Here is a 17,102-nt window from a genome sequence, read left to right on the forward strand (position 1 = left end):
CCTATATGCTGAAAACTATAAGACATTTTTAAAGAAATTGAAGAAGACACAAAGAAATGGAAAGACATTCTTCCTCATGGATTGGAAGAATCAACATAGTTAAAATGGCCATATTACCCAAAGCAATATACAGATTTAATGCAATCCCCTTCAAAATCCCAAGGTCATTTTTTAAAGAAACAGAAAAAAAAATCATCAGATTTTTTTGGAACCACAAAAGACCCCGAATAGCCAAAGCAATTTTAAGAAAAAAGAGCAATACTGGAGGTATCAAACTCCCTGACTTTAGCTTGTACTACAGGGCTACAATAATCAAAACAGCATGGTATTGGCAGAAAAACAGACACATAGACAAATGGAATAGAATTGAGAACCCAGAAATAAAACCACGTAAATATGGACAGATAATTTTTGACAAAGAAGGTAAAAACATACAATGGAGGAAATAAATGGTGCTGGAGAATTGTAAAGCCACGTGCAAAAGAATGAAACTGGACTGCTATCTGTCACCATGTACCAAGATGAATTCAAAATGGATCAAAGACTTAAGCATAAGACCTGACACAATAAACTGCATAGAAGAAAATATAGGTACTAAACTTATGGACCTTGGGTTCAAAGAGCATTTTATGAATTTGACTCCAAAGGCAATGGAAGTAAAAGCTAAAAAAAACAAATGGGACTATATGAAACTTAAAAGCTTCTGCACAGCAAAAGAAACCGTCAACAAAATAAAGAGGCAACCAGCTAAATGGGAGAAGATTTTTGCAAAGAGTGCCTCCGATAATGGGCTAATATCCAAAATACACAAGGAACACATGAAACTCAACAACAAAAAAACAAACAATCCAATTGAAAAATGGGCAGAGGATTTGAAGAGACATTTCTCCAAAGAGGACATATAAATGGCAAATAGACATATGAAAAAATGCACAACATCACTAATCATCAGAGAAATGCAAATAAAAACCACAATGAGATATCACTTCACCCCAGTTAGAATGGCTATCATCAACAAGACAAATAGTAACAAGTGTTGGAGAGGCTGTGGAGAAAAAGGAACCCTCATACACTGTTGGTGGGAATGCAGACTGGTGCAGCCGTTATGGAAGGCAGTGTGGAGCTTCCTCAAATATTTACGAATAGAATTGCCATATGACCCAGCAATCCCTCTCCTGGGTATCTATCCAAAAAATCTGAAAACGTCTACACATAAAGACACATGTGCTCCAGTGTTGATTGCAGCTTTGTTTGCGGTGGCCAAGACATAGAAACAACCAAAATGTCCTTCGCTATATGAATGGATAAAGAAGTTGTGGTATATATATATATATATACAATGGAATACTATTTGGAGATAAGAAAAGATGATATAGGAACATTTGTGACAACATGGATGGATCTTGAGTGTAGAATGCTAAACGAAGTAAGTCAGACAGAAAAAGCAGAGAACTGTATGATTTCACTGATATGTGATATATAAACCAAAAACAACAAAAGAACAAGACAAATAAATGAGAAACAAAAACTCATAGACATAGACAATAGTTTAGTGGTTACTAGAGGGTAAGGGGGTTAGTGGTTGGGAGATGAGAGTAAGTGGGATCAAATATATGGTGATGGAAGGAGAACTGACTTTGGGAGGTGAACACACAATGGAATTTATAGATGATGTAATACAGAATTGTATCAGGTAATTGTATTACCTGAAATCTATGTAATTTTACTAACAATTGTCACCCCAATAAATTAAAAAAAAATACTCGACTTTTTCTGTCTGACTTATTTTTCTAAGCATAACAATTTCAAGAGCCATCCACGTTGTTGCAAATGGTACTATTGAAGAAACAAAAGCTCATTGACACAGACAATAGCTTAGTGTTTACCAGAGGGTAAGCGGGGAGGAGGGTTGTAGATGATGGTAATTGGAACCAAATATATGGTGATGGAAAGAGAACTGACTCTGGGTGGTGAACACACAATGTGATCATATATATATATATATATATATATATATATATATATATATATATATATGTATGTATACACACACACACACACACACACTCATGCACATATATACATGATGTATTACAGAATTGTACACCTGAAATCTATAACTTTACTAACAATTGTCACCCCAATAATCTTTAATTAAAAAAATACTCAGGTTCTTCTTATTAAAGTATTAATGGATTTTTAATAATGTTGTAATATGCTTTGTTTCAAAAAAAAAAAAACAACAAAACCCCAACAACTTGAACTTGAAAAAAAAACCTTGAGGTTGCACTATGGTGACCCTGAATTCTTTTTGCCCTGTATGTGACAAAAGCAAAGAAATAGCCTATCTGAAAGAAGGTGGTATCATCCTAAACCTCAAAATACTCCAATGAATACTTTATTTTTCAGAAATAATCACCAGCATATAATCTTTAAAAAGTTTAAGAAAATATAACATGAATGAGAAAACGGAGGGAAAAAACTAACAGACTTACAGGGATTCTAGATGTTGTAATCATCAGGCACAGACTATAAAACATCTCTACTTACTATATTCAAGGAAACAAAAAAAGTTTGAAAATCTTGGCAGGTTAATTGGAAAGTATAAGAAGAATTACAGGAGATCTGAAATAGAAAAAAGAAAGAAAATCTAGAACTGATAAATTTTAAAAAAGGATATTATAATTCAATGAATGGGTTTATCAGAAGTTTCAACACAACTGAAGAGGGAATTGTGCATCAGAATTCTATACCTAGTGAAAACAAGTATAAAAGTAATACAAGTAATGAAAAGTATGAAAGTAACAAAAAGATATTTCCAATGACAAAAAACAGAGAGAATTTGACACCAGCAGATCCATACTAAAGGAAATTCTAAAGGACATTCTCTAGACAAAACGGAAATTATTCAAGCTAGGAGGTCAATGATTCAGGAAGGAATAAGGAAAAAAGGAGTGGAATATGTGTGTATATAAAAATAAATACTGACAATATAAAACAATAACAACATTGTCTTTTTGGAGGTCTATTATCATCTATGTATCTATCTATGTATCTATCTATGTATCTATCTATCTATCTATGTATCTATCTATCCTTGTATTTGTATCCAAAAAGGAAATAAGAAAGGCACAAATCAATGCTTCTTGCAGAAGCATTTTAGTTTGATATAGTCTCATTCATTTATTTTAGCTTTTCCTTCCGTTGACTTGGAAGTCAAATTCATAAAATCCTCTTTGAACCCAAGGTATATAAGTTTATTACCTATGTTTTCTTCTATGCAGATCTTATGTTTAGGTCTTTGATCCATTTTGAGTTAATTTTGGTACACGGTGACAGAGAACAGTCCAGTTTCATTCCTTTGATGTGAAAACAACAAAGGAACAAGACAAACAAATGAAGAAACATAAACTCATAGACACAGACAACAATTTAGTGGTTACCAGGAGGTAATAGGAGAGCGGGTGATAGATGAGGGTAGAAGGAATCAAATATATGGTGATGGAAGAACTAACTCAGGGTGGTGAACATACAATGTGATTTATAGATGATGTATTACAGAATTGTACACTTGAAACCTTTACTAACCATTGTCACCCCAATAAACTAATTAAAAAAAAGAAACTGGAAGATGGAGCCAGTCAACCAAGTCCTGATGGCCCCACTGGTTGGTTCTTTCATAATATCAAAAGCACGGTGGCTCAAGAACCAACTATGAAAATGAGATCCAACAAATGGCATTATTTGGTAGCCTGCCAGGAAACCATGCCCTCATTCTCCTTGAATGAGGGTTCTTTCTGGGAAACAGGCTGAAAACACTGAGACGAATACTAGAAACCAGCCACAAACAATTAGTATTACTATCCAGGGTAAAGATTCAGAAAGGAAATATTTAACTCCCTTTGGAACAGCAATGATGTCCCTCATGTGTTTTATCAGGGTTTATTTGAGTGACAGGTTTTCACACTCAAAATCCCATCATTGTTTCCCTCCACCTTTGCGGAATTTGAAGAGCCCCTTGTTTAGAGGGGAAAGGGCACTGCCTGCAATGTACTTGACTTACATATCTACTCTGCTGAAGAAAGTCCCCTTCAGGAGAAACAAACACCTTTAGTGTGTGTCATTACTCAGGGTTGCTGGTTCTCTCCTGTAACTTAATATTATTCAGTCTTGATGGAGTCAGATGGGGAAAGGACAGACATATCCCTGGAAGCTATAATCAGGCTTCTTATTTCACTGAGAAAACAAGAAGAAAGGATTCTGTATTAAATACGCTTCTTCTGTATATAGGGATTTATAATGTCTAAACAATGCCCGTGGTTTCTTTAAACACTATTTGTGTGGAGTCAGTCCCCAAGTACTTAGTTAGTGAGCACCAACCCCTAAGTGGGCAATGATGATGGAGCAGGGTGGGGATCTAGGCTCTGCCCTGGGAATGTGAGACGGGACTGGCTACAGGGCCTCTTAGGGCCTCTTTCTTCATCTGAAAAGGTGGAAAGGAGCACCACCCTCAGGAGCTGCAGGACGTGCGTGAGGGGTAATGTGAGCAAATGAGGAGCATGGCGCCCGGCACAGCAAATGCTGAGCACACGGGGGTGGGGGGCGTATGTATCACTGTTCCCCCCGACCACCCCCCAACACTGCCCGTAAATCCCCCCTTCCCATTTTACTCAGATTCCACGGCCTGATGCCCCAGCTGCTCCTTTGCCTACATCACTGAGTTCCTGCTTCTCCTTCTCTGTGGCCTTCTTCAGGCCTGTTGGCAGCCTTGGTGAATCAGCCCTCTGCCCACACCAGAGCTGCATACGCACTGCAACAATGTTGCTAAGGGAGCCCTGCAGAGGTCCTGGTTGCCAAGGCACGCTCACCTCCATCAGCTGCCACAATCCTGCCATGCCCTCCCTGGGGCCCTGGTGCGGCCTCATTGCTCCTCAAACTTCAGCACCTTGTGCCTCAGCCCAGCTTCCTGTGTAGCTCCCACCCATCTCCTGCCACTCTGCATGAACTCATGAGCTCCCTCCACTTCTCACTCCACCTACCTGGTGAGACAAGAACGTCTCCCCAGAAATTCTCTTTTACCACCTCCCCTATCTAATGAAACATTGATTTTCCCTGTTTGTTGGATCATATTCATCAGCATACAAATATGCTACAACTTCTCCTACTTAAAAAAGAAATGCTCTTCATATCACTTCTCCTATTAGCTACCACTCATTTCTTTCTGTTTATAGCAAAACTTTTCAAAAGTGATAATTCAATGTACCATACCCAATTTCTCTTTTCCCATAATTTAAAAAATACCTTTTAATTAAAATATAAAATATCTACAGAAAAGTACACAAATCATAAATGTGATGCTCAGTAAGTAAGCCAGTTTTCACTTAGCTTTACACTTATGGGTATGGTAGCAAGTGCGTAGCCAGCACCCAGACGTCCCTCTTGTACACTCTGTGCAGTGCTCACTGTTCTAGTTCCCAGCAACACAGCTCAGTGTCCCCTGGATATTTTCTCCTGTTCTCTCTTGAGCCCACACTCATGGGCTTTCACTTCCAGCACCCCCAAGACTGCTCATCAATGCTGCCACTGGCCTCCTCATTGCTGAGAGCTCAACACTCAAACCTGGCCTTCATTCTGTCCTTAGCCCACACTTCTCCCTTGAACCCCCTCCCAAATGTGCACATCCAGCTTCCTATTTGGTGCCTCCACTTGGATGCCACCAGGCATTGTAAACCTGCCAGGGTCAAAAGGTCAAAGGGTCAAAGCCCACACTGTACCCTTGGCCAACAATACCCTCCACTTCCCCCTGGTCAGTGGAGATTCCACCTTTCAAGGGGTCCTTCCATTCTTTCCTCCTCTCACACTCACAACAGAAATCTGTTGACCACAACCCTTCCACAATTCATTCTTGTCTCCTCACTTTTCTCTAAATTCTCAGCCATAACTGCAGTCCAGAGCACAACTGCCTCTTCTGGATGATTACACCAGCCTCCAGCATGGTGTCCCTTCTTCTACCCTTGCCCTACACGTGCTTCCCCTGTACTGTAGACACAGATGTTGTCTCTCCTCTGCTCAAACACCCCAGTGGCTTCTCACCTAAAACTCCCAGTGGTGTCTACCCCCACCTACCCACGTCTTGTTACCTCTCTGGCTTCACATCCTACTTCCGAACCCAAAGGGCACCTGCTTCAGCCATGGTAGCTTCCACATCGTTCTCAAACTCCCCAGTCATGTTCCCACCGTAGGGCCTTGCACTGGCTGTCCCTCTGCTGGAAATGCTCTTCCTCAAGAGATCCTCATGGCTCAGTCTGTATTTGTATCCTGAAATGTTATCTTCTAAAACAGCTGTTCCATGAACACCCCATTGAAAAATGTATGCCTCATATCCATTTCCAACTTAATTTTTCTCCTTTATAACTTATTGCAATTGAGCACTCTATAATTTACGTTTGTTTCCTGCTTCTTATCACTAGAATGTCAATTCTGTAAAGGTGGGGTTCTGTTTTGATCACTGCTATAAACCTGCACCCAGATGATAGTAGGTGCTCAGTAAATGTCGGATGAATGAATGGATTTCAAGGACACAGTTACTGACCAGGTTGGAGTCCCGTTTTTCTAGGTTTTAGTACCATAAAGAGATTTCCTTTTTTCCCTTAATTTGTCCAATTCCCTTTGCTGGTTCTATTCATAAAATTCATAATCTGATTCTTAATACCCTTTCTCATTTAATTATTGTTACAATGTTGCAATTAGGAAAGGAAAGAAACATTTTGTGAAATGAAATGAAATAAAATGATAACATAATAAATGCATAAATGCAGAAGATATCTGCAGTAGATACAGGGCATGGTACCTTCAGGTCTGCCCAATGCCCAGTTACAGACCCAAGGCCTCCTTGGGGGAAGGTCTCCAGCTTGAGTCTCAAGCTGGCACCTGCCACATGGTATTGCGTGAGGGCGCTGAAGATAAGCATCACAGCGCTTTCTAGAATGGGCTTCTCTTCCTCACTGCACTACCCTCCAAGCAGTGTGGAGGATCAGATTCAGAAGCAAGTACTGTGCTTCTATTTTTGTTTTCAAATAGATAAAAGTCAAAATTATACTGCAGAAAATCTGATTTTAAGGATTAGAAATATCTATATTTGCATCTTGTACCCATACTTTCTACCTCTCTAATTTCTATAAATAAATACCTTTAAAATTCATTTTTTTATTTGTAAAATGGGTATAATAATTTTCCATCTTTCAGATTCATTGCAAATATTAAATGAGATAAAATGTGTATATTAACTAACTCACAGCAGTTGCTCAGCAAATTACGGATTCTTTTCTATTCTCCACATAGATCAGAAACATCAGTTCCTAGATGTATTTACCAAAATTGCACACAACCCTTTCCTCTCTACAAAATGGTTTATGAAGCTTGCTTGCAGTGGAGCTGGATCAAACCATTAAGACTGTTGGACCAAAATGAAGTCGTGAAAAATGCTACACTCATCCTCCTCCACAGTCCTCCACATTAAGTCCTTAATGACAGTCAGGCTCAACCAACTGCCTTTTCCAGAGATGGCTCTGAGCCAGGCTGTCCTGGCAGTCCCAGCCCACTGCCAGCCAGCCATGGCCTTAGGGCACTATCCAACCTCACTGAACCCTGATTTCATGGTCACAAAGTGATGTGATGGCAGTGCCATGACACAGACTTGCCAGGTCATACATGTGCACTAGCACTACTCAAACTGAAGGCAGCATCAGGTTCCCAGGCTCCCGCTCATCCCAGAGGCTCTGATTGAGCAGATCTGTGGTAGGCCCACACAGCGTGCATTTCTAACAGTGCTGGGGGTGCCAGTGCTATTGGTCAGGACCACTCCCTGAGAAGCCAGATGTACAATATTTAACATGGGACCAGCACCTAGTAGGTCAGCATATGTTACCCAGTTTACAAACACTTTTATTACTACCATGACTACTACTTAACACCTCTTGCAAGTTATAAAATCTGTTGGAGAAAAGAGCCTATGTCTCCTTCCACCTAGGAACCCACATGTGTGCTGAAAATTTGGATTTCCAGTAGAGCGTGTTCAGCACCTGCTGCTTTCCAGGAACATTCTGGCATCTTCCTCTCTAACTTCACTTCCCTAACCTGTGTCAGTTCCATGCCATAGGTTAGTTAGTACCACTTTGTGGATCAGGAAATTGAGGCATGGAGAAGTTGCCTGCTGACTTGGGCCCAGCTGGAATAGGACAGAACAAAAATTATCCCAGGTTTTATCAAGTCTAGAGGTCCGGTTAACTTGTCTCACCACTCCTCCATGTTATCCAACAACTGAGATTTTTGTTTTATTTTCCTGGAATGGCCTTTCATGTTCCCCTGACCTCACTGAGTGGTTGTGTGACAAAGTGCAGACTGCCTGATTGTCAGTGACTACACCGAAATGTGATCTGTGGTAAAAGAAAACAAACAAACTAAAGTCATACCGATGTCAAAGATTCCCTTGTGAGCAGCATTTGGAACTTGAGGGGTCTTGCTTCATCAATATGCTATTTGCTCTACTCTGACATCACCCCCCAAGCCCCCATGGGAGGCAACCACAAAGGGCAGTGCAGAGATGATTTTGGACACTCTAGTGCATGGGGTAAAACTCCCAGCTGGTTGGCTCAGGAAAGCACTGATTTAATTGAGTGTAATGACTCTCAGAGTGTGTCTGTTCTATTGCACGTACACACTTGCCCTTTGACAGCTGCCTGCTATCGACCTGTCTGCAGTCAGGCTATAGAGGCACAAACAGCATGCATGGCAGCCTCATGTCTGTGCTGCAGCCCGTGTGCCATGAGTGGTCGCCTTCAGGTCTGCAGCAGAGCACAGAACTGCACAGCTGTGGACTGTAAAGGAGAAAGCTGGTCTCAGCCTGGGAGTTCCCATGTGGAAAGATTTGGATACAAGCTCTGTGAAGTGCACTCACCTCCAGAGATTTCTTCTCTTCTGTGCTCACCCTCAAAGCACAGTGGAAAGAAGGACAGAGCTAGGGACCTCTGAGACCCCTATTTTTATTCCAACACTGAATGCAACCCCTACACTTTTGCCTTCACCTCCAAGAGATATAACCAGAGGCCTCCACAAAAATTGCATTTCACATTCACTGTTGAACAAATAATCATTGTTCATAAATGATAAATAATCATTTATCATTGAAGGTATTAAACTTCATGACTTCTCAGGCCCAAGTCTAAGAGGTTCTTACCAAGTGAAGAATAAAATTTCTTTCTGAGAAAGAGACTCTAAATGCCAGTCTCCGCAATTATGGCTTTGATTTTTATTATGATTATAATCTTTCAGACAAAGATGCTGTGCATACTTTGCCCTGTTCCAGAGATAGAGGCTTTACCCTAGGATATGTGGAGCAGCCAAGACAAAGGACTGCCTCTGCATCTGGCCATGTAGGCAACTTTTCCCTGTGCGCTCTCCTTTTATCCAGGGCTTACCTCCTCTAGGTACCCTGCAGATTTGTTTATGCGATGTCTACTCTCATGTCTTTGAACAGGTAACACCTGTCCTAGTGGAATCCAAGGTAAAAAAAATTGATCCCACTTTAAAATTTGGCAATCAAAATAGATTTCTGATGTCGATGGTGCCCTCCTGCTCAGGAGGTGAGGGTAAAGGGTTTCTTTAGTGGGATTGGTCCCAGGAGGCTGGGAGTGACTGACCCTCCTTCACCTTGCCGTGTGGTGGGACTGGAATGGAGGAGAGAGGGTTGATGCCACATATTCAGCTCCTGGGAAAAGCCAGACCTGCCCACAATGTGTGAGAAGCCAGTTCTCTTGGCTCCATCCTGACCTTCCCTTTTGTAGTGAAATGACTCTGTCAATGTGCAGTATGCTGTCTAACCCAGGTTCCGGGTACAGTGTACACAGGAGTGGGTATGCATTCTGCCTCTGGGGTCTTCTTCGAGCATGTTCCCCATACGGAGGGCATCTATCCATATGCTTTCTCCAGGTCCCCGCCCTGTGTCCCAGTCCTCAGCGTACACAGCCACATCCTCTCCTTGGGGTGCAGGCACACCCAGGCTTTGCCTACCCCACAGCCACTCAGGCCCCTACCAGACATGGCAGAATTGATTTCCAGCCTATGCTTGTGCCCCAAAGAATGGGGGTTTTTGGCATTTGTAGGACAAGCTCACACAAGAGGTGTTCAGAGTGACCCTCCAGGCCATCCATGGACATGTAGTAACCACTCAGCCCAACCTCAGCAGTGCTGGACTTTCCCATCACCCACTGCCCCATCCGTTATACTCCGGAACAAAGATCACGGAGCAGTGCTGTATAGGGCCCCACCTCATGCCTCGGCTTTCCTACCCCTGCCTTGGAGGGCCTTTCCAGTGTCCCTGCTAAGAAGCTCCTGCCCTCAGGAGCACCACTGCCAGTCCGTTCACTCTTCTCCCCTACTCCTCCATGGTGTCAAGAAAGGGGAGAGGGGACAAGGGAAAAAGAAAAGGGCATAAAAGCGCTCTCACCAGTCAAACAAAACAGAATCAGTACTGAAGCCAGCAAGAAGCAGTGGGAGGCCACTGCTGGGCTCTGCCAGGGAATCTGTTTTCAAGCCAAGAGAAATAAATCAGTGTTTCAAGCAAAAAACCTGCCAGAGTCAGCTGATTGAAACTTCAGCCCCTGAATCCTACAAGCTGGAAGGGAACCCCAGCACTGAGGGAAATTCAAGAAGCCTTGAGGACATCAATGAGCATGGTGTCACGCTCACCCTGGCCAACCGATGGAGCCGCCTTTCTGTTTGGTTGGGATGTTAGTGTGGGTCATGGTGATGCCGAAACCTCATGCTTTAACGAACAAGTATAAACATCTTCCTTTGATTAATAAGAATGGGGACACAGGTTAGTTCTGAAAGAATACTCTTCATTTGCTGGTGGAAATCTTTCAAAACCTGGGTTCCATGAAGGCATAACAAGAAGGATGCTTTGCATTGAAAAAGGGCTGGGAACTGATATCTTTAGAAGCCCTGGATGAAGGAAAGCATGGCCACTCCACAGCCTTTCCTCTAGCAGAGCATTAATTTGGGATGAGTATGCCCAGGCTGCTACCGTGTTTCCCCGAAAATAAGACCTAGCTGGACAATCAGCTCTGAGGTGTCTTTGCAGTAAAAATTAATGTAAGACCCGGTATCATATTATATTATTATATCATATTCATTATATTATATTATATAAAACTGGGTCTTATATTCTAGTAAAATAAGACAGGGTCTTATATTAATTATTTCTCCAAAAGACACATAAAAACTGATTGTCTGGCTAGGTCTTATTTTGGGGGAAACACGGTATGAAACTAGAATAAATTTTATATGAATGAGCCTTTCATAAAGAAAACAAAACCACCTTCATCTCCTTTCTCAGTAAGTTACACATTGTTGCCCTGGGCACAGCGCTTCCCAGCACTGGGTCAATCCCGCTGACAGGGCTCAAGTGCCTGCTTGAAGGCCAAGCTCCCCAATCTATCTATTTTTTCTACGTGTACACTTGTTTCCATCACTCAGTCCTCTTCCTGAAGACTTCCCACCTTGCCCCAGGGGCAATGGTAGTCCTATGTTGTAAATGAGGTGAGGTGGCCCTGACCACCCAGGGCCTATTCTCCAACCATAAATAATGGACCCCTCTGGTGGCATGAGCTGAATGGCTTCTTGGGCTATCTTCATTGGCTGGATGTGTTGCGCATGTGTAACCGACAGAGCAAGGCCTTACCTCGTGGGACAGGTAGAAGGCCGCGACACCAAAAGGCCAGAAGCAGCAGAGCATGGAGAAGACGCTGAGGCCCAGGTGGTCCCGTGGGGGCATCATGAGGAAGTTGTCCTCACTCTCTGTGTCACTTGAGTAGTTGCTCTGTAGGAGATAAATGGGTAGAGAAGAGAATTAATAAAGGAACTGCTCTACAATGCCCTTTTGACATGGAGGTGGAGGCTGGCACAAGGAGAAGCCCTTGGGAAGGTTACTCTTGTTGTGATTGTCTGCAAGTGCTTCCCCCCAAAAGGAAGCCCCCAGTGAAGGGAATTCTTACCAAGAACAGGAAGAGAAAAATCCCAGGTTCAAGGCTCTTGAGTCATCTCACAGAAGATAAAATCCTACAGAAGTCAATTACTTCATAGATCTTTGGGATGGAATGCTAAACCTCCCTGTAGAGGGCACACTAGTGCTCCAAGGTGCTAATGGGCTGGGTCCTGCCAATGTGCTTCTATTTCTACATACCTGGGTAGAGGATGCTTTTGTCCTCATTGGTTATCCCACTTGCTGGGTCCCCCACTGTGAATTTTCTTTCCTCATCAGTACATGCTACACTCACTGACTCACCCTAAACCAGGGTCACTCTATGTGCTTATTTTACTCCAGCTTTTGTTTTCTAAAAAGGAAATGGAGCATTTCCTCCTGAAAAAGAGGGTCATTAGCTTCCTAGCTATCTTTGTGAGCTGCAGGAGTTTGTTAAACGTACAGCCTCCTATTGCAGGCTGGAGACATTCTGCACCAAACTGCAATGCATGTTGGCAACTTCCTCAGGTGGCTTCAGGTGAATGTGGTCACCTGAAACACCAAACACTCAGGTGCATACTCTATGTGAGCCTACCACCTATGTGGACAACTTTGCCACCAGGACCACCCCCTCAGTGCGTCCTCATGTTTCCCCTGACATTCCTACTCAGACACAGATGAAGCCCACAGGTGATGATGGTACCCTTTCCAATTTTGATTAATTAAAATGCACATAAAATGCTAATAAGAGCCTCTACTTAGTGCACAGACAGCAGAGGTCCTGCAGTGAAATGATAGAAGATTTGTGTTAGGACTGCTTTTGTCCAGTTGACTGAAAGAAAACAGGCGAATTCTGAAGGGCTCACTCAAATCACAAACAAGGACTTTCTCTGGAGGTCTCATGGAAGTGTGTGACACACTGTCTGCATAACACCCATCCACCTCAGAACTGCAGGTCAGGGGCTCTGAGTCATCACTTCTCAGAAAGGGCTAGCTCCTTCCTGCTGGGTGGGCAGTGTCTCTGCCCAGGTTAGTCAGGACCGCTGGTGAGTTTAGGACCACACAGCATCCCCTCCATGGAGCTGTGTCCGTGAAGTTTATATTATCTTTACTGTGCATCATCACCTCCCATACGGTCTCCTCAACAATAAAGGAAAATGAAAATTACCATTTTTATGTCTGTCAGAGAGGAGAACTAAACAGCTCTCAAGAATGCATAATTCATGAGTGAGATTCACGGGTGGACTGAGAGCTGCTTGGATGGAGATGCGTATGTACCACCTGCTGGGAATTTGAGATAATTTATTTGAACGAAGGCTGTGCAGTGTTGCCAGGCAGAGTCTTTTTTTTTTTTTTTTAATTTATTGGGGTGAAAATTGTTAGTAAAATTACATAGATTTCAGGTGTGCAATTCTGTATCACATCATCTATAAATCACATTGTGTGTTCACCACCCAGAGTCAGTTCTCCTTCCATCACCATATATTTGATCCCCCTCACCCTCATCTTCCACCCCCCCACCCCCTTACCCTCTGGTAAAAACTAAATTACGTTCCCCAGATTAATTTTCAAAACTCCATGGCCATCTTGTGGTTAGTGACTGTTTTCTAATCCCCTCAGCTTCCCCCTTACCCCCACCCCCCTGCCCATCTAGCAACCCTCAGTTTTTCCTCTTTGTCTCCAAAACTGTTTCTGATTAGTTCATTCACTTATTCTTTTCTTTAGATTCCGCAAATAAGTGAGATCATATGGTACTTATCTTTCTCTGTCTGACTTATTTCACTTAACATAATGTTCTCTAGGTCCATCCATGTTGTTGCAAATGGTAAGATTTCTTTCTTCTTTATGGCTGCGTAATACTCCATTGTATAACTGTACCACAGTTTCTTAATCCAGTCATCTACCAATGGGCATTTTGGTTGTTTCCATGTCTTGGCTATTGTGTATAGTGCTGCAATAAACATAGGGGTGCATAAAGATTTTTGAATTGGAGTTTTGGATTTCTCCGGATAAACACCTAGGAGTGGAATTACTGGATCATAGGGTAGTTCCATTTTCAGATTTTTGAGATACGTCCATACTGTTTTCCATAGTGGCTGCACCAATCTGCAATCCCACCAACAGTGCACAAGCGTTTCCTTTTCTCCACATCCGCGCCAGCACTTGTTGTTTGTTGATTTATTGATGATAGCCATTTTGACTGGGGTGAGGTGGTATCTCATTATGGTTTTTATTTGCATTTCTCTGATGGTTAGTGAGGTTGAGCATTTCTTCATATGTCTGTTTGCCATCTGTATGTCCTTTTCAGAAAATTGTCTCTTCAAGTCCTCTGCCCATTTTTCAATTGGGTCTTTTGCTTTTTTGGAGTTGAGTTGAGTGAGTTTTTTTTATAGATTTGTGATATTAATCCCTTATCAGATATATCATTGGCAAATATCTTTTTCCATTCAGTAGGATCCCTTTTTGTTTTATTGATGGTTTCCTTTGCTGTGAAAAAACTTTTTAGTTTGATATAATCCCACATGTTTATTTTTTCTCTTACTTCCCTCACGCGAGGGGATATATCAGTAAAAATCTTACTCCGGGTAATGTCTGTGAAGTTTCTTCCTATATTTTCTTCTAGGTATTTTATGGTTTTAGATCTTATATTTAAGTGTTTAAGCCATTTTGAATTTATTTTTGTATATGATGTAAGGAGGTGGTCCAGCTTCATTTTTTTTTGCATGTGTCTGTCCAGGTTTCCCAGCACCATTTATTGAATAGACTGTCTTTACCCCATCGTACATTCTTGCTTCCATTGTGGTAGATTAAATGGCCATATAGGCGTGGATTTATTTCTGGACTCTCTATTCTGTTCCATTGATCTACGTGTCTGTTTTTATGCCAGTACCATGCTGTTTTGATTACTGTAGCCTTGTAGTATAATTTGAAGTCAGGTATTGTTATACCTCCCACTTTGTTCTTATTTCTCAAGATTGCTGAGGCTATACGGGGTCTTTTATGGTCCCATATAAATTTTAGGATTATATGTTCTATTTCTGTGAAAAACGTCATTGGTAGTTTGATAGGAATTGCGTTGAATATGTATATTGCCTTAGGCAGTATGGACATTTTAACTATATTAATTCTTCCTATCCATGAACATGATATGTGTTTCCATCTATTTATATCTTCTTTCATTCCTTTCCTCAGTGTCTTATAATTTTCTGAGTACAGATCTTTTACTTTGGTTAAATTTATTCCCAGGTATTTTACAGTCTTTGGAGCAATTGTAAATGGGATTGTTTTTTTAATTTCTCCTTCTGATGTTTTATTATTGGTATATACAAATGCAACTGATTTCTGAATATTAATTTTGTATCCTGCTACTTTACTAAATTCACCTATCAGCTATAATAACTTCTGGTGGAGTCTTTAGGGTTCTCTATATATAGTATCATATCATCTGCATATAATGATAATTTTACTTCCTTCTTACCAATTTGGATGCCTTTTATTTCTTTTTCTTGTCTGATTGCTGTGGCTACAACTTCCAGCACTATGTTGAATAGAAGCGGAGATAGTGGGCAACCTTGCCTTGTTCCTGATCTTAGGAGGAATGGTTTTAGCTTTTCCCCATTGAGTATGATGTTAGCTGTGGGTTTGTCATATATGGCCTTTATTATGTTGAGATATGATCCCTCTATTCCTACTTTCTTAAGGGTTTTTATCATAAATGGCTGCTGGATTTTATCAAATGCTTTTTCTGCATCTATTGATATGATCATGTGATTTTTATTTTTCATTTTGTTAATGTGGTGTATCACATTAATTGATTTGCGGATGTTGAACCACCCTTGCATACCAGGGATGAATCCCACTTGATCATGGTGTATGATCTTTTTAATGTATTGCTGAATTCTGTTTGCTAATATTTTGTTGAGGATTTTTGCATCTATGTTCATTAGAAATATCGGCCTGTAGTTTTCTTTTTTTGTGGTGTCTTTGTCTGATTTTGGGATCAGGGTGATAGTGGCTTCGTAAAAAGTGTTTGGGAGTCTTCCTTCCTTCTGGATTTTTTGGAAGAGCTTGAGGAGAATAGGTGATAATTCTTTTTTGAACGTTTTGTAAAATTCACCTGTAAAGCCATCTCGTCCAGGGCTTTTGTTTGTTGGGAGATTGTTGATTACTGATTCAATTTCCCTGGTGGTAATCAATCTATTCAGGTATTTCTGTTTCTTCTTGAGTTAGCCTTGGAAGGTTGTACACCTCTAGAAAATTGTCCATTTCTTCCAGATTGTCAAATTTGTTGGCATACAGTTGCTCATAGTAACTTCTTAAAACTTTTTGTATTTCTGCGGTGTCCGTTGTCACTTCTCCTCTTTCACTTCTGATTTTATTAATTTGGGTCCTCTCTCTCTTTTTTTTAATGAGTCTGGCTAAAGGTTTGTCAATTTTGTTTATCTTCTCTAAGAACCAACTCTTGGATTCATTGATCTTTTGTATTGTTTTTCTGGTTTCTATTTCATTTATTTCTGCTCTGATCTTTATTATCTCCTTCCTTGTGCTCCCTTTGGGCTTATTTTGCTGTTCTTTTTCCAGATACCTTAAGTGTGACGATAAACTGTTGATTAGTGATGTTTCTTGTTTCTTTAGGTAGGCCTGCAAAGCTATGAATTTCCCTCTTAGGACTGCTTTCGCGGCATCCCATAGATTTTGGGTAATCGTGTTTCAATTTTCGTTTGTCTCAAGATATCTTTTGATTTCTTCCTTGATCTCCTGCTTGACCCATTCATTATTTAGTAATAAGTTATTCAGCCTCCATGAATTGGTGTGTCTTCCAATTTTTTTCCTGGAGTTCATTTCTAATTTCATAGCATTGTGATCAGAGAAGACAATTGGTATGATTTCAATTTTCTTAAATTTATCAAGACTTGTTTTGTGGCCTAACATATGGTCTATCTTGGAAAATGTTCCATGTGTGCTTGAGAAAAACGTGTATTTTGCAGCATTGGGGTGAAATGTTCTGAAAATATCGATTAAATCCAAGTGGTCCAATGTATCATTTAAGGCTGTTGTTTTCATATTGATTTTCTGTCTGGAA

At 41.1% G+C, this 17,102-nt stretch overlaps 1 protein-coding gene across 5 annotated transcripts in view; it reads right to left on the bottom strand.

Moving 5' to 3' along the window:
* The window catches only part of SYNDIG1 (synapse differentiation inducing 1), a 223,959-nt gene that overhangs the window by 72,572 nt on the left and 134,285 nt on the right, over positions 1-17,102 (bottom strand). For 4 of the 5 annotated variants that reach the window (XM_033095217.1, XM_033095214.1, XM_033095215.1 and 1 more), the window contains one exon: positions 11,741-11,878. In XM_033095217.1, coding sequence (XP_032951108.1) covers positions 11,741-11,878 — 138 coding nt within the window. Of the gene's footprint in view, positions 1-4,179; positions 4,237-10,504; positions 10,581-11,740; positions 11,879-17,102 lie in introns of those variants that run through there. The other variant, XM_033095218.1, reaches the window with a different exon arrangement.

The sequence above is a fragment of the Rhinolophus ferrumequinum genome, chromosome 23, assembly GCF_004115265.2.
Source record: "Rhinolophus ferrumequinum isolate MPI-CBG mRhiFer1 chromosome 23, mRhiFer1_v1.p, whole genome shotgun sequence".
Taxonomy (NCBI): Eukaryota; Metazoa; Chordata; class Mammalia; order Chiroptera; family Rhinolophidae; genus Rhinolophus; species Rhinolophus ferrumequinum.